At 32.8% G+C, this 20,452-nt stretch overlaps 1 protein-coding gene across 1 annotated transcript; it reads left to right on the top strand.

Annotated features, from left to right (window-relative positions):
• Positions 1-7,908: 7,908 nt before the first annotated feature.
• On the top strand, positions 7,909-18,983 carry LOC101220298 (UTP--glucose-1-phosphate uridylyltransferase). Its single transcript, XM_004145794.3, has 21 exons — positions 7,909-8,273; positions 8,469-8,516; positions 8,686-8,777; positions 9,037-9,127; positions 15,157-15,217; positions 15,333-15,410; positions 15,485-15,535; positions 15,624-15,697; positions 16,081-16,153; positions 16,248-16,305; positions 16,443-16,489; positions 16,600-16,665; positions 16,842-16,874; positions 17,000-17,052; positions 17,142-17,217; positions 17,465-17,521; positions 17,608-17,691; positions 17,783-17,881; positions 17,970-18,074; positions 18,546-18,617; positions 18,710-18,983. Exons 1-21 carry the CDS (start codon positions 8,188-8,190, stop codon positions 18,734-18,736), a joined length of 1,431 nt encoding a protein of 476 aa, XP_004145842.1. The 5' UTR covers positions 7,909-8,187; the 3' UTR covers positions 18,737-18,983.
• Positions 18,984-20,452: the final 1,469 nt, after the last annotated feature.

Below are 20,452 nucleotides of genomic sequence, written 5' to 3'. Positions count from 1 at the left end.
ATGTTACATTATATGATTGTTCAATAAAAATAAGAAAGAGATATAAGGTTCCTTTTAATTTTAGGAACTATGTACAGGTTTTCTAAAAATAGGAATCTATTTCTTAAAGGCAACTTAACATCTCCCACGGCATGAGCTAGAATGACAACTCCCGTTCCAACTTTGAGTGTCATCTTACCCTCCTTGAGCTGCTTAACGAAACTAGTTTCCGGTAAAGAAGAGCAAACATGACTAGTGACTCCTAAATTAAGTATCTAGACATTTTGATTATTTTCAACTAAATATGTTTCTAAGACAAGTAAATCACATGTACCTTCTTTTTTATTATTCTTAAACATCTCTTGGAGGGAGTCCATGATCTGAAGTGGAGTGACCATGATCTCGTGTTTTTTGCTTAGTATATCAGACATACTGGACACAAGATTGAAGCGGGCCTAGTCATTGGCCTTTGTCCAATAGTTATATGCATCTCTGACATTCTGAGATGAACTTCGAGTAGGGAAAGGAGGACATTTCTCCATTAAGACGAAGCATAGATGATAAACCAGAACCATATTCAGATTTGACTTCCACATCGCATAATTTTCATCGGTTAATTTTTTGTTTTTAAGCAGTTGAATAATTGAAGAGGACATGCTGAAATAAATATCAAACAATTGACCGTATTAGCTATCTTTGTCTTAACCCATTAAATAAAATAATCCAATAATTTTAGCAAAAACAAGCAATCAAAGAATCCTAATCAAACAAATGATTTAGTTTGTGCTACGATACTTCAGAAGTTTAGAGCAACAACCATCAAAGGGTGATCAACTACTCCTCTCCTGAATTGAAACAATCTCAGCTAATAACTAATACCAGAGTAACTCATATTCCTATAGTTCTTAGCTACCGTTATTTGGTTAAAGATTCATTAACTAACTTAATTTGTTCTGTAAGAGTGACCCTACCATTTTCAGATCCTAGAGGTACACTTCAACAAGCTACCGAAAGGAAAAACAACTAGTGAAGATTAACCTAAGAAACTCTATCCATTTATGGAGTTTGCATTGTTTCGACTTTTATGATCAGGCCATTCGAAGGGATTGTCGCTCTAGGATGACACACATGTTTATCATAGAAATCTCATGGTGCAACCTAATAGAGGAGACTGTAGGATACGTTGACACACATCCATCTCTCGCTTACTATGAATATTTCTCCTATCGGCCACCTTATTATTGACCCATACAAACACTTTCCGAAGGGAGACCACGCCCAAGGCAACACAAAGTCGAATATGAATCTCACGTGTGAACTCTTAGGGACGTGAGATCTAAAAATTGATATATCATATATACCATTTTTCTCCCACTAAAATGTTATATTAATTTAAGGTTTGTTGTACTTAGCTAAATTTTGGCTAAATGAATCTATTTAAGTCTATTCTTATTATAACTCTTATAATAATATAATAAAACTTTACTCTAAAGTTTCTAGGTATATTAAACCATTTAATTTACCTAGTGACATCTTATACTAATAGAAATAAGGTTAATTGCACGCTAGTTTCAGGTCAGTTTTCAGGTAGGAGGTGTTCCATAAACTGTCAACTTAAGTATCCCAACCTTAGATAAACTTTACCGGTGAAGTTCTCTAACCTTAAATCATATTTGTCCTACTTAGTTTCGTTAAACTAAAATAAGACATAATTATAATCCTATTAGAATTAATGTGATCTTAGGACAATTTAATTTAAACAATTTAAAATTAAATCAAATTAATCCTAAGATCATATGTTTGCATGCAATTCTTTATTATAGGTTGACAGTTTCTAATTATCAAAATTTTAAACTATTATAAAATTAATTAATTAGTCCTATGATATGCATACTATGGATTAATTAATTAAAATGAAATTATAATTAATAAATCATATATCATGCAAAAAAAAATTTACGTTAATATAACAATTATATTAAGCTATGGATGTATTATGCTCAACGCAAATTGGTTTTAACCTTAATTAATATAACACTTATATTAAAAAATATTTACAAAAATCAACAAAGCATACACAAGACATTTATTTAAATATAACAAGTTATATTTAACTAAGTAATGTCATGCATCATGCTTATCCAATTTCGTATATTTAAAATATCATCATATTTAAAAAACTCATGAAATTCAAAATCATGCATTAAAAACCATATATTATAACGTTTATAATATATAAAAATGCATGAACATGCTTAGAAAATCATGCAACTAAAATATAAATATTTAAGAATGATGCATGATAATTATAATCTTAGGTTGAGATTTTAATCTACATGACATACATTATGAATATAATTAATTTAATCAAATATCACATGTAATAATAGATTAAATAATAAAATAGATCGAATTTGGTACCTCCAAAAACAATCAAATTATATTAGTTTAATTAATTAAAATAGAAAAAAACGAAAAAAAACTGCAAACTGGACAATCTGGAACTAGGAACTCAAACCAATAATTTTATGCATCAATGATGGATGAACAACCACTGCACCAAAAACTCATTCATAGTATTTTACACACGTACAAAAGGAATATATTTGTTTCATTTTTCATTTTTTTTAATCAAACGTTGTTGCAATTACGTAGAGATTGAATCTACACAACCATTACATCATTCAAATTAATAAAAATAATTGTAATCTAGGGTGCCAAAATCGAAAAACATCTATTTTGCAAACAATTAAAATTTGAGATGACTCTAATACCAATTAAAAGGATAAAAGTCCTACGCAACGTAAGATTTTACAAAATCAGTTTTCAATTTAATTTGGAATCCAAAAATATCAATACAATGACAAAATAATACAAAAACTAATTTTCTTATTATAACTTAAATGCTAAGTATGCTTTCTAATTATAGATTAGAGAAAGAAAAACTTAGGTAGTTTGATGCCTCTTAATCTATAAAAAAAAATCTAAATTAAAACAACACCTCTTAGGAACTTTCCTATTCTCTAGGATGAGATTGGTGTATGAGAATCAATTGTGATGGTGAAAAGTAGAAAAAAACTAAAACATTGACTTAGTTAATTAAGATAAATTGTTTTTGTTTTGAATATACTTATTAATTAATCAATCAATTAATAATTAATTAAATAATATTTTATTACTATTTTATTTAAATTATATTTAATGAATATATAATTTAATTAAACCATATTTAATTAAATAAAACTATTAATTGATTCAATTAGTTAATAGCTAAATTAAATATGTTATATTTAATTTAAATTAAATTCGGATCGTATTTAAATATAAATTTATCTCATAACCAACAAAAATTTTAATATGAATCCAATTCACATTAAACTAATATTTGAATTCATTCAAATATTTTATCTCTCATAAATTAATTTTGAGTCATATCTAAAATTAAATTTATATAATAAAGGTTGATTAAAGTATAAACTTTATATTTATATTATAATGTATCACCATACATTATACTAATTACTAAAGTAAATTTGAACCTTTCAAATTAGAATAAATATAAATAAATCTCATTACTCTTTACGAGCTAGGAAAAAAACCTAATGAACCTACAGATCATAAGCTATAACGATATGAGATTAATTGGCTAAACTCATCAACCACATTAATTAATATTCGTTAACTGTGTGTACACCCCACTAAAGACTCACAACTGAACTTTTCTCATTATATATATACTTCTGGGTCAACGGATATATACAATAACAATAAGTTAGTCCTTCATGAGTGTTCGCAACACCAGCTGGGTCAAATTGTCGATTTACCCTGCGATTACCTTTAGTCCTTAAATACCAGTGAGTCTAATGAACAACCTGTTTATGGATCAACCAATAAATAGAAACTCCTCTCGTGCCATAGAGAGAGTAGGACCCTCACTTGCATGTTACTTACACGAATGCGTTTGATCATTGAGTTTGTATCAAAAACAAAGTGAGCCGTATTGATAGTGTTACCAAGATAAGGTACCCAACCTTATACTATAGACCATTTTAAGCTGATCTCGAACATTGATTTTTGTATATCTTTACATACTGTTCAAGAATTATCAAGCAGCTTAGGATGTTAGTTTATTGAGGTTATTAATACAAAATTAATAATATAATTAGTAACATTTATTGAAATTATAACAACACTTTATTAATGTAGGCCAATGAATTATATTTACAATCTACGAGTTTTAGAACATAAACTCCAACATATATTTCCTCGACATTTCTTTCTTGTGTGTCGGAAAAACATGGATGATAAATAAAAAAAAAACGAAAAATGATGGATCAGCAAGTCTGACATTTTGTATTAAGATGTTGGACTTGCTTGTCTAAATTGACGCACATTACTTATGTCGGCAATGGTCGTTTGTGTTGACGTTTGGTTTTTTGACGTCCGTCTCGACGTCGAAAATCTCTCAATTTCTTGTAGTGATAAGAGAGTACATCCATAGGAAAGTGCTCAAGAGAGCTCATAGGACCCATAGAGGAAGACATCCGAGCAATTGAAGAAGAAACCATTTGGATTCTGAATGAATGAGAACCATGAAGGAAACATTAAGAATTTGGACAGAAGCACCTAATAAAGTGTCTCATACGTTGTGATAATAATGGTCCAAATTGTCCATCTAGCATTAACTCGATAATTTTGCAAATTAAGAGACACATTATAAGCTTGAGTAACCATTACAATCTAGCATTAATCATATAAAAGTGATGAAATTAGTTATTGGTTGAAAACATGCCTTGAATTAGGGGTGTTTGTAATGTATTTGAAAACTGAACCGATTTGATAATCTGAATCGAACCAAATTAAAATTGATTGTATGCGGTTTGGTGTAGTTTGTGTTATGTTGAAACAACTTCTTATGTTGTTCAATTCGATTTAATGTTTTAAATCGATTCTAAAACCAAACTGAACCGCTTCATTTTTTTTAAAAAATTAAATAAATTTAAAGAAATGTTCATAAAGATTTTGTTTCTAAAACTCGGTTAAAGATGTTGACCTGAGATTCACTAAGATTTAAAATAGAAAAGGAATTTTTATAGATGTCAGTGCTTTGGTGGTTCAAGATTGTCCGAAATTTAAAACAGAAAGACAAATTTTATCGAACTCGATGATTTTGTGGCTTGAGATTCTCCGGAATTTAAACCGAACCGCATATGCGGTTTGGTTTTGATTCAATTTGACACAAAGGAGCGGTTCGGTTAATTTCATATGAGATTTTTTTTTTTTTTTTTACATTTTGTTGTTCGATATAGTTTCAGCTTGAAACTAAACCCGTGGATACCCCTACCTTGAAAGCCCTAATATTTTCTCTATTAATTGTTTAGTTACTTAGAAACACAAGACTAACTCGAACGTCAAAGTATATGTAGTTAGACACACCACATCCATACCTTCTTTCGTTTTGTCGGCACTTAGACAGTTTTGTCTTATAAAACAAACTTGTTAATCTGTTCAATGGTTGGCGCGTTAGGTTTAAAATTTTAAAATAAAATATTTTTTCAAGCTTTAAAATTTATTCTAAACAACGGTTCATATTCAATTATTGCCGTTATAAGTTTTTGTTAATGATGGTTCAAATGTTCATCAATGAAGAGTAACATGCATGAATTTATTTTATTCATAATTGTTTGACAATTACAATATTTACTAAAAGTTTCATATAAGATTTCTTTTAATTAAGGCTGAGTTAACTTTCAACGTTATTAACTACAAATTAATTAACATAGTGATTCAATCACCTATACTCCAATTATTATACTTGAAAAAGAAAGTTGTCTACTAAATGGGAAGTCCACATTCCACAAACGAAATTGGGACTCACCATATAATTTTGAAAACACAAACTCACCATCCTCAATGTTATACTAAGCACTAATTTAGTTTATGAATCTATTTGGTCTATAATTTTTAATTTTGTATCCTTTTAGATTTGGAGCACGATAAAATAAGTTATGATAATTAGGTTTATAGCACACACATTTTATTATTTGCAAAAATGAAAAAACGAAGCCCAACCCACACATCAAAATGTAAAATATCACAAATGTCATTGTTACTAATATACGTTTGATACACCTTATACATGTCTGATACACCTAATACACTCATTGATACACCTAATACACCCCTTGATATACCTGATACATTTGTTTGATACACTTGATGCACCTGATACTCTTTAATACACTCGATACCTTTTGATACATACCTGAAACATTACTAAGATATGTTTGATACACCTGATATAATGCATGTACATTTAGTATTCTTCACTTATACAATTGATTGACTAAATGCACTTGATATGTTTCAAGTCCTACTTATAAACTTGATATACTATTGATATATACTTGTAAACTTTATTCATATACTTGATAATGATTCACCTTACCGACATGCTTTAACAATATATTATTGATATACTTAATAATGATACACTGAGTTACATCATTAATATATTTAATAATACTCTAATAAATTTCATAAAATTTGAAAAAACAAAAATCAAGTGGTAAGTATATTAATCAAATAATATATATAATATAAGTATTTCACAACACTAATGTACGAAACCGAGACAAAGTAAAACAAAAAAATTAATGTAAAAAAATAAAACAAAATAATTTGGAATCATATTCAACTTAAAATACACATCGAAGAAAGTAAAAAAAAAATCACAAATAAAGTTAAATTACTCCGATCAACAACCATTATATTATATTTCATATTATAATTATTGTACAATTGATATTTTAAAATTAAGATTATGACAGAAATAATAAATAATATTTCTAGTATAAAAATAAACAAATAATTAGGACCTTAAAAAGTGAGAGATTAAATAAATAATGAGTATGACATTAAAAAGACGAATCGAAATAAGTTATTGAATGATAGTTTAAAAATAATTACAAATTTAAGATGGAGAAGTGAAAATTTTGCCATATTTACAAAATTCTAAAACAATGTGTTATCATTGATATATCATATTTTCAAAATACTATCATATCCAATTTTTTCTTAAATTTTTGCAACCATTTAAAATTTATAACACTTTTTTTTTCTTTATCAGACTAGATTACTACGTGACAATCTCTCCAACCAAATTAATTTATTGATATACAGTTACAAAATATTCCGATAATTCTAAATTAGGTGTCACATAAGTGTTTGGATGGATGAGTTATTGAATGAGATGAAACATACCTAAGTTTATTGTTTGTTTGGTCTAAGGAGTTTCAAAACTTCTTACCTGTCTTATTCACATCAACTTAATAAATTATTAACTTCTTACCTTATAAATCTACTAAGCAACTTTAATTTTTCTGTTCCAAATATCATTTAAAAGTTCTAAAGATAAATAATTTATTAGGAGACGGTAAAAAATGATAAATTTAACAAAATATTTATAAAATATAATAAAATTTTAAATTTTATTCATAATAGATATATTGATGTACTCTGTAAGTACATTGATAGATACTATAAAAATTTATTAGTGTCTATTATTGATATAATCTAAAATTTTAAATATTTTAAATTTTCTTTTTTACGAAAGAAGACACTCAAATCTCACAACCAAAGTTGTACCAATATTAACATCCTAACATATTCTAAGAATAACATGATTACATTTCAAATAAAGTAATTAAACAAGCATGGGTTTGGGTTATAAAACAAAAAATTAATGAGAACAATGAAACATGATAGAGAATCATAATGTCATTCTCACTCATCTTCAGTACAGAAATACATATTCGACTTCCACAGTAAAAAAGAAAAAGACAAAAGTTCTTTCCTTCCTTGACATGGAAAAGAGATTCGCAGTAGTAAAAGAGTAGAGAAGGCCATGGATGGCGTAAAACAGGCGCTACCTCACAAGACCCCACCGCATAATTTTGCCTCAAATCCGCAAGTAAACCAACCCCTTCTCTAACACTTGTCTTCAATTTCACAAAAAACGCCCACTCACTCCCCACTCGCTCGCCACTCCCTCCTCAATTCTTCTAACCGCCCACCTGGCACCACGTTTCAAATTCCGTGGATGCTTTCTGTTTTTCTCTTATAAAGCCTTCTTTTCTCAATTGAGTCATCCTCTTCCACTTCATCTCTTTTCTCTCTCGCTTTGCATTTCTTTTCTGTTGTTTCGCCATGGCCTCTGCTGCTACTCTTAGCCCTGCTGATACTGAGAAGCTTTCCAAGCTTAAAGCTGCTGTTTCTGGACTTACCCAGATAAGGTATGGGAATGTGGGGTAGACCCATGTATGTGTGTGTATTTGTGGCCTTTTTTGGTTGTGATTTCGATCTGTGGGATCTGTTTGAGAAATGGGTTGTGGGTTGTGATTTCTGTTTCTGATGTTTTTGTGCTGTAATGGGTTTTTGTTGAACTTGGGTTTAGGTTATTGGATCTGATTGTCTCTTGGTTTTGGCAGTGAGAATGAGAAATCTGGATTTATCAACCTTGTCTCTCGCTATCTCAGGTGATTCTAATACGTTTTGTGTTCCTTGCAATGTGATAGGATGTGGTTGTTTTTTGAACCTAAGAAGGTCTAATTGTCTTGTGGAGCTTTCATCGCAAGTGTGGTAGTGTCCATTGAAATAGCTGAAGTCTAATTTCTTCTCCTTGATTTTATGAATTTCTGGTTGAAGTGGGGAAGCACAGCATGTTGAATGGAGCAAGATCCAGACTCCAACAGACGAAGTAGTGGTTCCTTATGATTCCTTGGCACCTGTATCTAATGGTATCGTCAATCGTCAACTGTTTTTTACTTTTTTAATTATTTAGAAAAATGATCTCTACATGGTCTTTTTATCCCTTTGTTTTTATCCTTCTTTCCATTTCTCACAGGGTTGATCATTATTCGGCATTATCTACATCTTAGATTCATGTGATATTTTCTTCAATTTCAAAACCCATCAAGATGGTTGTACAACCCATTGAACAGATCTGTTCATGTGATATTTTGTTAATAAAGGCTTATATAGATCTTTCTTGACTAGATCCTGCTGAAACTAAGAAACTATTGGACAAACTTGTTGTTTTGAAGCTTAATGGAGGTTTGGGGACCACAATGGGCTGCACAGGTCCTAAGTATGTCACTTTCAACCCATTTTCTTTCATTTTTTTCTCCTCATATTGTCTTCTGCAGATGCTGCCGTTTTTATGATGCATTTGATTATTGCTTTGTTTCATTTTATCAGTTTTGCTATTCACTTATTGCTTAGGGAGTGTACTTTGAGTTTCAATATGAGCATAGGATCAATTTTTTGTGTCCCCATAACGTAGGTTGCTTGAGCTTTCAAACCTGTACCCTTTAGGACTTCCACAAGAGGTGGTCTTCCAAAACGTTTACAAGGACAATATAAACATGTAGTTCAACTCATTGGCCTGAAATCTACCACCAAAACAGAATTATTCTATCTGGAGAAGAGAGTAATTTCAGATTCTAATGCGGTGATGCAGATAAGAACTATTGAGAGCAATAAACATGAAAAACTAGGCTTACGTGGAAACCTGATTACCGGGAGAAAAACCATGATATTATTACTTTTATTTTACGATGAATGATACAATAGGCACAATCAGGGAGAATAATACAAAAGTCAAAGTTTGGACCAATAGACCCTAAATATCATTTAGGCCCAACTTGCTAATACAAAAGTCAAAGTTTGGACTAAGAAGCCCCTTGGTAAGAACACCAGGATGTATGGATGTATATGCTCCCACTGTCAAGTCTTTCTTTGATTAAATGTTGATTAATCTCAACATGTTTAGTTCTATCATGTTGAATTGGGTTGTTAGCAAAGCAATACATAACGACTTTATTATCACAAAAAGGCTTCAATGTTGTCTCACATCCCTGATGAAGATCAAACAAGACTTTTTGGAGCCAATTTTTCTCAAATATTCTCAAACCCATAGCTCGGTGTTTGGCCTTAGCGCTGCTCGTGGCCACAATACTTTGCTTCTTACTTCCCCAAGTTACAAGATTGTCCCAAACAAAGGTACAATAGTGAGAGGTAGACTTTCTGTCAACAACAGATCCTGCTCACTCTGAGTCAATATGTGCCTTAATTTTTGTCTGTCTTTCTAAACATCAACCATTACTAGGTGTCGTTTTCAAGTATCTCAAAATTATGTTGATAGTTTCCATGTGTTCCTCGTAGGGAGCTTGCATAAACTAGCTGACAACACTCACAACAAAAGAAATATCTGGATGAGTATAAGATATGTAACTCATTCACCTACAAGACGCTGATATTGTTCTTTATCAACTGGAACTTGATCATCAGAGTTTCTTAGTTTATAGTTGAATTCAATAGGAGTGTCAACAAGACATCTCAACATGCCTGTCTAGGTTATCAGATCAAGGGTGTATTTTCTTTGAGGTATGAAGACGCCTTCTTTAGATTTGGCCACCTCCATTCCAAGGAAATATTTTAAATTTTCTAAATCTTTGATTTCAAATTCACCACCCATTCTCTTTTTTAGTTGACTGATTTTTATCTGATCATCTAGACAAAACAATGTCATCCACACAAACTATCAGAACTGTAATCTTGTTTGTCTTAGAAACCTCTGTAAATAAAGTATGATCAGAATACCTCTGACTGTATCCTTGGAGCTTGACAAATGTAGTGAACCTGTCAAACCATGCTTCGGGTGACTATTTTAGATCATATAGGGATTTCTGTAGTTTACACACCTACTGACCAAACTGGACTTCAAATCCAGGCGAGGGGCTCATGTAGATTTCCTCCACTAGGTCTTCATTCAGAAAAGCATTCTTAACATCCAGCTGGTATAGAAGCCAATCTTTGTTCACAACAATAGATTGCAAGACTCTAACGATATTCAACTTTTTAGCTGGAGAAAAGTTTCTGAATAATCAACATCATAGGTTTGAGTAAATCTCTTTGCAACTAACCTTGCCTTGTGTTTGCCAAATGTTTCATCTGCTTTGTATGCATTTGAGAGAGAACACCCATTTGCATCCCACAATTTTGTGTTCCTTAAGTAGAGCACAAATCTAAGTTTTATTATTTTCAAGAGCTTTTTATCTTTTCCATGACAATATTTTTCCATTCAAGACACTCTAAACCAGTGTAGATATTTTTCGGTATTATGGTAGAGTCCAGGCTTACTGTAAAAACTCTGAACTATGTAGTGAGAATATCATAGGAAATATAGTTACAAATGGGATGTTTAGTACAAGACTTGGTATCTTTTCTCAGAGCAATGGAAATGTCAAGAGAGGGATCATACTGATTAAGTTTTCCTGTATGACCTTGTTCAGCTTCATTATTACTGGTTCCTGCTTTGACCTCAGTCTCATCACAATTGTTATTTTCTTCCACATTTTCAAGAACAACAACATCAAACCTATCATTTTCATTCATCTTATTATATTAGTAAAAGGTTTAGTAGGATTTTCCATACCTTGATCTCGAGAAGGTTTAGAGTCTTGGACTAGAGCCGGCGATTGACTTGTAGGGGAGCCAACTTCTTTTATGAGATTCCTCATATGATATGTTTTCCAAGGAATTTGGTTTGTGGGTAGGAATATGGGATGGAGATCGAAGTTAGACAAGATACTAGGAGTAGGTCTAATAAACTTTAAGGTACAGTTGGACTCTTCACTCACACTCTCTCCCTGAAGATGGCTAACAGAAAAGTAGGGTCGATCCTTACAAAAATTAACATCCATAATGATGAAATATTTTATGAGCTCGAGGTGTAAATTTGGTCTGATTAGGGCCAAAACTATGGACATAAGCGGTACACCCAAACACGTAAAGAGGAACCTCAGAAATTAGACGAGTAGAGAGGTAGGACTCCTTAAGACAATCTAAGGGAGTCTGAAGGTGGAGGATACGAGAAGATATTCTATTGATTAAATAAGCTAGTGTAAGAATAGCATCTCCCCAAAGGTATGAAGGAAGGGAAGTAGATTGCACACAAGAATGTGCTACTTCCAGAAGATGATTTTTTCGCTCAGCCACCCCATTTTGTTGAGGAGTGTAGGCACACGAGTTTTGGTGAACAATCCCCTTGGAGGCTAGGAATTCACTAGGGTTATGGTTTTGGAATTTTCAACCAATTATCACTCTGGAAATTGCAATTTTTGTATGAAATTGTGTTTCAATAGTATGATAGAAGTTTTGAAAAATAGAGGAAACTTCAAATTTATCGGTGACAAGGTAGACCTAAATAAGACGGGTATGATCATCAATGAAAGCTACAAACCACCGTTTCTTAGATGAGGTGTTGACTTTGGAAGGACCCCAAACGTCACCATGGAATGGGTAAATAGTTGTGAGGGAAATGAAACCTGATGTTGTTTTGCCCAGCTACACATATCACAAGATAGAGAGGGGACATCAATTTTAGAAAAAAGATGGGGAAACAAATATTTCATATAATTAAAGTTTGCGTGGCCCAACTGAAAATGCCATAACATACAATCATGTACAAAAATGCTAAAATAGGAAGACTGTAAATAGCCCTAGAGATACTACGATGTATCATCATCAAGAATGTGAAGTTCTCTGCTATGTCGGGCAGTGCTAATTGTCCTCCCTGAGCTCATGTCCTGAAAACAAACAGATTCAAGTAAGAAGATAGCTTTACAATGCAACTCATGAGTAATCTTGCTTATAGATAGCAAATTGTAAGACAGTTTAGGCACGTGCAAAACATTATGGGGAGCAAGACCGTCAAAGGAAACTATTTATCTGTTGCCAGCAATTGAGACAGAGCCATCGACTATCTGGATTTTTTCATTATTGGCATACTTGACTGAACAATGGCACCTAGAGTAGGTGTCTTGGTCTGGCTTACAGTAGAGCCAATTGACTGAGTAGTGCTAGCAATGGGCACTAACGTGGGCATGCCTTGAGTTCTGTTTCTTGTTGGAGGACCATTTCTTACCTCTTGAGGGACGACCGTGGAGTTTCCAACTGATCCTTGGTGTGTCATTGTTTCTTGTCGTGCTCACAAACAGGGATCAATTTCCCATTATTCTTGTCATTATCATGAGTGAAGAACCGGACACTAGAGACAGCAGAGTCAGTGGCAAGGGTAGTCAGTACACCCATGACATTAGTACGGTCTTCTTTAAGACGGACTTCAAAACACACTTCCATTACAGAAGAAGAGGTCTTTGTCCAAGTATACGGCCACAAACAATATCAAATTTGGGATTAAGTCCTGCAAGGAAATCATAAATACGGTCAACCTCCTTAAGTTTAACATATTGTATACCGTCATTTAGTGTGTCCCAAACTGTCTCCCTATATTAATACATCTCTTGCCAGAGAAGGGAGAGCTTATTAAAATAGGAAGTCACGTCTAGGGTCCCTTGTTTGCAATCATGGACCTGTTTTCTCTGTGTATGCAATCGAGAGGTATTCTGACACTTTGAGTAAATGGTATGAGTTGTATTCCACAAATCTTTTGCAGTGGTTGCGTACAATATAGGCTTGCTGATCTAAGGTTCAATGCTATTAATTAGCATGGACCGAATGATTGAGTCCTCCCCTTTTCAAAGTTGTTCCAAGGTGTCACCCAGTGGAGGACAAACAATCTCTCCAGTTAAGAACCCGAACTGGTTGCAACCTTTGAGGAACATGTTGGCTGATTGGGACCATGAAAATAATTTTGCCCATTTTATTTCTCACTTGGAAAATTTCCTGTAGACGATCCCAAAGAGCCAGTTATAATTCGAAGACAAATTAGGAAACAAAGTTATATCGGGTTCTTGAAATACATTGGTAACTCGGTTGGTTTGGGGTGCGCCAATGACTCATCCGCTTCAACCCCAATCTGTTATGGAGTTGGTCAATCTTGTTACCATAGAAAAGAGGTTGCTGTAAAGGGTCAATGGACAGCAGAGCCTTGCTGTACAGATTTGCGGTAGAGTGTTGTCTGAAGGGCATAGGCGGCATGTGGGGCTGCGGCTGACCGGAAAGGTAGAACAGTTGGAAAGAAAACGATGCATAGAAAAGGCTGGGCTGCGTGGTGATATGAAAAGGCGGCGGCACGTGGGACCACGCTCCTGATAGGGGCGGCACGTGAGGCTGTTTCTGGCCGAAGGGTGGTGCAGACGCCGGTGAGGGTGGGCCCACTATGTAGATCCATGGTTTCTGAAGTTGGAGTAATTTTTCCATTGTGGCGGTGATGGCGGCGTCCACTGCGGCAACATCTGATTCGGTTCGGGTTTCTACTAGACTATTTTCTAGGATTTCGTTATTGCTGGTCTCTGATACAATATTGAAAGCAATAAATACAAAAAACTAGGCTTACATGGAAACCCGAGTACCGGAAGAAAAACTACGATATTGGTACTTTTATTATTTTATGATGAATGATATAATAGGTACAATGAGGGTAAATTTTTCGATAATCTTTTCTTAAATACCCTAAGGGCGACCCTAAGGGCGAAACCCACTCATTCTAATGAGAGCCATGGAAGAAAGTATAGACATGAGTAGATAAACTCAACATGTTTTTAAGCTACAACTAGAACTCTACTGTAGTGAGTTTCTTTCTAAGTAACATGGATGGTCTTTTTCCTCTTGCGAATCCACTAAGCTTAGAAATTTTGATGGAAGAAAATTATTCAAAGGTGAAAAAAGGTTATTCAAAGGAATTAGAAATTTTCTTCCCATTTTTCAGAAATTGGAAGGAAGAGTAAGAAACTTCCCTTTTAAGATGATTTTTGATCCTCTTAAGTTTTTGCGAATACTCTTAAGTATCATGACATGCAAGTTTAATGTGAGCCAATTTTAATAGCGTCAAACTGAAAAAGAAACCCCCCCAAATATTAGGAACTAGAGCATATAATTAACCTTGAAACTAATTGAAGAAAGAACAAAGATTAAGAAGAGACTTCATTATCTTCTTAAAAGTTTTGGCTTTAACCACGGGGTCTGGGGGCTTTTTACTTTGCCTTTCTTATTAATGACAATGTTTGCCTTTTTTAATCTTTGTTTTTCTTATTAATGACAATATTATACATTTTTTTTAAGAAACTAATGTTTCATATTGTTTTTATTCACCATGAGGTCTTTAGGTAGGTAAACATATAAACCGATTTTTGTCTATCTTCTGTGCTGCAGGTCAGTTATTGAAGTGCGGAATGGTTTGACATTTCTTGACTTGATTGTTATCCAAATAGAGGTTTTACTCCTTATCCTATTTACTCTTTTATGAATTTCTTTACCTTCTCTCTTTTATTTGTATTTGTTTTTATACTTGATTTTGAGAACCCAACCATCCTTATCACTTTTGACAGAATCTTAATTCCAAATATGGGTGCAACGTTCCTTTACTTCTGATGAACTCATTTAACACTCATGATGATACCCAAAAGGTATACAAATCGATATGCGTACTTCCCATGTTTTCCTCAATATCTTTTGCTTTACTAACGCTTCTTTAAATTAGATCATTGAGAAGTACAAAGGTTCAAATGTGGATATTCATACTTTCAACCAGGTGTGTACAAGATAAGCTTGCCTAGCTTTTCTCATGTCTTCTTTCTAGTGGAATAAATTGTTTATTTTTCCTATCATTGGATAAACAGAGCCAATATCCACGTTTGGTTGTTGATGACTATCTTCCACTCCCTAGCAAAGGACGCACCGACAAGGATGGATGGTATGATAAAAGTACTCGGTTTATCACACAAAATACTTCAATTAACTTATTGTTGGGCATTTTCTCATTAAAATTAATAGTGGTTCTTTAGAACCACTTTTGTTTTTTGTCTGAGGTGCCAATATGTTCCATTGTGCTTCATGTCTTTATTTATACATTGATCAACATATAGAGGAGATTTTTTATGCCTCCTTATGTTTACCTCTTTTATTATTGTGAGTCTCTGACAAAAATTTTAAAAATATTTCTGATTCCTTCTTTCAAAACACCCACCTCTTTTTTAATGTTCTAAAATAAAAAAAACTATTCAAATTTATAAATGAGCTATAAAGTACTGTAGGTTGTCTTTATTTTAATTTTTTGGTACTTGTGTACATGTGAAGGTACCCTCCTGGACATGGTGATGTTTTCCCATCCTTGAAAAACAGCGGCAAACTTGATGCCCTGATAGCTCAGGTCTTTGCACTTGATCCAGCTGAACTTTTATTACTTTGACGAATCCATGTATTTCTTTCTCCTCGTATTTTACTTTCCATGTTTGCTTGTGCAGGGTAAGGAATATGTCTTTGTTGCAAACTCTGACAACTTAGGTGCTGTTGTGGACTTGCGTATCCATATGTAATTTTTCAGAGGTCTTAGTTTCTGTTAAGCCTCTACTTTACTTGTTACTGTACTTGTTGCTTGTTACTAATAGCATGAAATTTGTTCCTTGGGCTTTTATTATCCTTGACCCTCTATATTATAGAAATTTTAAATCATTTGATACGGAACAAGAATGAGTACTGCATGGAGGTACGAAAACCAGTTCAATCATTTCACGAGTGAAAATATATTTTCTTACGCATTCGTTCCTTATTCTCGGTGTTTCTTGGGCTTATGGCATTTGCATCATTGATGTGTAGGTGACTCCTAAAACCTTGGCTGATGTGAAGGGTGGTACTCTTATTTCTTATGAAGGGAAGGTTCAGGTATGTATATTACAGCATATTAGTGAAGATTATGTTGATAGGTCGATTTGTCACTTACAGTTCCTTCGTGGTTTTCCCCAAAGTCCTTAGTTCTATTCCACCACCTGTTCAATTGGTCTGCAGAGTGCAGACAGTATCTTTCTTTTTGTAACCTTTTTTTCATTCTCATGATGCAGCTGCTTGAAATTGCTCAAGTCCCTGATGAACACGTAAGTATATCAGAGATGATTTTGTTATTTCACGTTGTTGAAACTCTTTGTTTTTCAAGTAGTTATCTGTGCTTACATTATCATGGAAGATAGTTTTATAGCTTCTATTTCTTTGTTCGGTACAGGTCAATGAGTTCAAGTCAATTCAGAAATTCAAAATTTTCAACACCAACAATTTGTAAGTCATGTTTCCGGAGTGTTTCTGATACATATTTATCAACTACTGGGAATGCCTTGCTAATAAACTATTGCTAATGAATGACTCAGGTGGGTGAACTTGAAAGCAATTAAAAGGCTTGTGGAAGCCAATGCACTTAAGATGGAGATTATTCCAAATCCCAAGGTAGTTTCTGTTCCTTGTAATGGAAGGCCAATGCATGCGGTGCGGCTAATCTTTAAAATAATGTTGGTCTGCATATCAATCCATAGGTTCTTATTTAGGTGATTTATTTTTTGTATTTAAAAAGATATTGGTAGTGTATCTATTAAATGCAACATAAATAGATCCATCGAAACAAACCGAAGAAGTAGGAATTTCTAGTGTTGTTTTTAAATGGTCAAGGACTGATGTTCATATATAATCATTCTAGGAAGTTGATGGGATTAAAGTTCTTCAACTCGAAACAGCAGCTGGTGCAGCAATCAGGGTACACTTTATTCTTAATTTTTTGTGTTCTACGTTTGTATACATGGATATTACTGTCTTTTACTTATCTATAGTTTTGCCAAATAGTTCTTTGATCATGCAATTGGTATTAATGTACCACGATCACGATTTCTTCCCGTCAAAGCAACTTCAGATTTGCTTCTTGTTCAGGTTCATTCTTTCATCCATCATTACAGGGTACTATTTTATTGGCTTGGCGTTTCTTAATAAACTAACATGTGATGGCTTGTCTTTTCTGCAGTCTGATCTCTATACTTTAGTTGATGGCTTTGTCCTTCGCAACAATGCTAGAAAAGATCCTTCCAATCCTTCTATTGAATTGGGGCCCGAATTCAAGAAGGCAGGATATCTTCTATGTGGACTTGGTGTCTTAAATGCATGTAATTTGTTGAATGTGTTAGCTAACTGTAGTTTTTTTACTTTCATAGGTCGGTAACTTCCTGAGCCGATTCAAGTCAATTCCAAGCATCATTGAACTTGATAGCCTTAAAGTGGTTGGCGATGTTTCGTTTGGGTCTGGTGTCGTTCTCAAGGTATGAATCTGCTTGTCTGGTTTCCTTCCATTTTTTTTCTAAATTTTATCATCCAATTAGCCAGATATCATATAACATAATGACCATGTAATTAGGAAATGCAAGTTTGTTGGTTTGGGTGGTGGTGCCAAAATGAAACCAAACTAAACATTTTCAATTTTACTTCAAAATCAAACTAACCCGTCAGTATACTCAACTAAACTGGTTCAATTCTAGTAGTTTCGACATTTTTTTTTACTAGAAGTTTTAGATGTATGTTTGCACCACAACTAACAAAATCTATGGGCCCCTCATGGACACGTAACGACCTGTCACACGGCTCTCCCTTGCTTCTCAGACACTTGCCTGTTCACACACGTTGAAAATTCAAGACCTCTAAAAAATAACACCGCAAGCGTTTGAACGTTGGACTTCTTACTTCTCTGTCATATTAAATCACCTCTTTCGACTCACTTCGGTCCTATTTTACAGGGGAAAGTGACTATTTCGGCTAAACCAGGGACAAAATTGGCGGTACCCGATAATGCCTTGATAGCAAACAAGGTAAGAAAAAATAGTTAAAATCTGTTATGCAGAATCTTGATTCTGTGCTGTAGATAAATTGACCTGAATGTTTTAATAAACTTCATATACAGGAAATCAATGGCCCAGAAGATTTTTAAACCTTTGGTTGCCTTTCACAACTCTTTCAGAGCAGAAACTTTATGGCATTTGTGTACCCCTTTTTTCTTTTCTTTTAATACCAACAAAATCATGCAGTTTTGTCTGTAATATGCGTCCAGTTTGGGAACTGGTGTTTTTGATATGATGAACTTTGTTGGGATTAAAAACAAAATGAGTTTATATTAATATATAATACAGAATAAGCAAAAGTTAAGATTCCTATGAAAATTTGGGATGGGTGCTTTATGATCCTTTTTGTCTAAAAAGGTGTTTAGATTGTGTTGGGCTGAATAGTTCATGACTACATATTTCCTTTTAGCTTTTTGTTTTTTCTTCTCTTCACCTTCCTTGTGAGACTCAGCGGTTTTGCTAGTTTTTTCCTTTCTTCCCTTTTTCTTTGTTTATATAAATGATTGCATTTAGAAAATTAGAATTTTTTAAAATTAAAATAATATGATGATTAGTGGTTACTATTTATTTTGACCTTTTAAAAAATTCTTGTTGGGTAGCTATCTTGATTTTGATCTTTTGTTTTTGAAAATGAGGTCTTTCCTATCAAATTTGTACCATAAATTATATGAAGTTTTTTAAATCACTTTCTTATTTTGAAGTTGAACTCTTAACCCCTTTTCTTTTCTAAAACAGTACAGTACTCTTTCAAGTTTTCTGATTCTCATGGGAGAAATTTTGGGAAGTAGTACCTTTGTTGTTTTACCTTTCAAAACTAGAATACTAGTTTTAAAAAATTCGTAATTCATAATTTTGTTTTTCTATCAAGATTTTCTTAAAATATTTAAAAATTTTAACCTATGAACTGTTTTGGGTTTTTTTGGTGAATTTTCTTTTTTCTTTTTTTACCATTTTTCAAAGCTTTTTCAATTTTATTTTATTTTTCTTTTCACAAATTATTCAAACCTTCACTGCCAAATTTATTTATTTATTTTTACCAATTTTTCTAACTATTTCTCGTAAATTACCATTTTTTCCCTTTCTTCTCTTCAATCCAAAACCTTCTTTCACATTATTCAAAAATAGTAATGGACAAACATGATATTAAAGGGAAGGTATTAGGAAAAGAAAAAAACATGATAATTTACAAATGGAAAAATGTAACAAAAAGATTAAATAAGAATCGGGAACATTTTAAAATTATAAAATCTCAGTCTAATTGTCTACCGAGATGCAATGAAAAAACACAAAACATTTAATAAGTTAGAAATTTCTTAAAAGATCTCGTGGCCGATCTCTCCTGGAAAAAATAGTTTTACAAGTTAAAGAAAAAGTAATTTCTTAAAAGATCTCGTGGCCGATCTCTCCTGGAAAAAATAGTTTTACAAGTAAAAAGTACTATCCTCCAGAACAAAGATAAAAACAAAAAATGTGTGAATATTGTAGTCTAATCTAAAATAACTAAAATTTTACATAAATTTGTAATTTGAAAATTTAAGCCTCTAGATTTAATTTATTCAGACGTATGAATTTGATGGTGTCTTAGCTAGAAACAATAGAAGGTTGTTGATTGTTGTGAACACTTTTATTTATCTACTGTAGAATAAAATTGATATTTTTTATGATGGAAACCTAGACATGTGCAGTGGAAATTGGATCAATTTTTATCCTAATTGTACTAAGTTAACATGATAAACCTTAAAATAAAATCAATTAAGGTTTAGTGATTATACTTCTGTAGCTTCTAGTTTGTTCTTCTTTTCATG

The sequence above is a fragment of the Cucumis sativus genome, chromosome 3, assembly GCF_000004075.3.
Source record: "Cucumis sativus cultivar 9930 chromosome 3, Cucumber_9930_V3, whole genome shotgun sequence".
NCBI classification, from domain to species: Eukaryota; Viridiplantae; Streptophyta; class Magnoliopsida; order Cucurbitales; family Cucurbitaceae; genus Cucumis; species Cucumis sativus.
The sequence above is the reverse complement of the archived record's forward strand: the minus strand, read 5'-3'. Positions and strand labels throughout refer to the sequence as shown.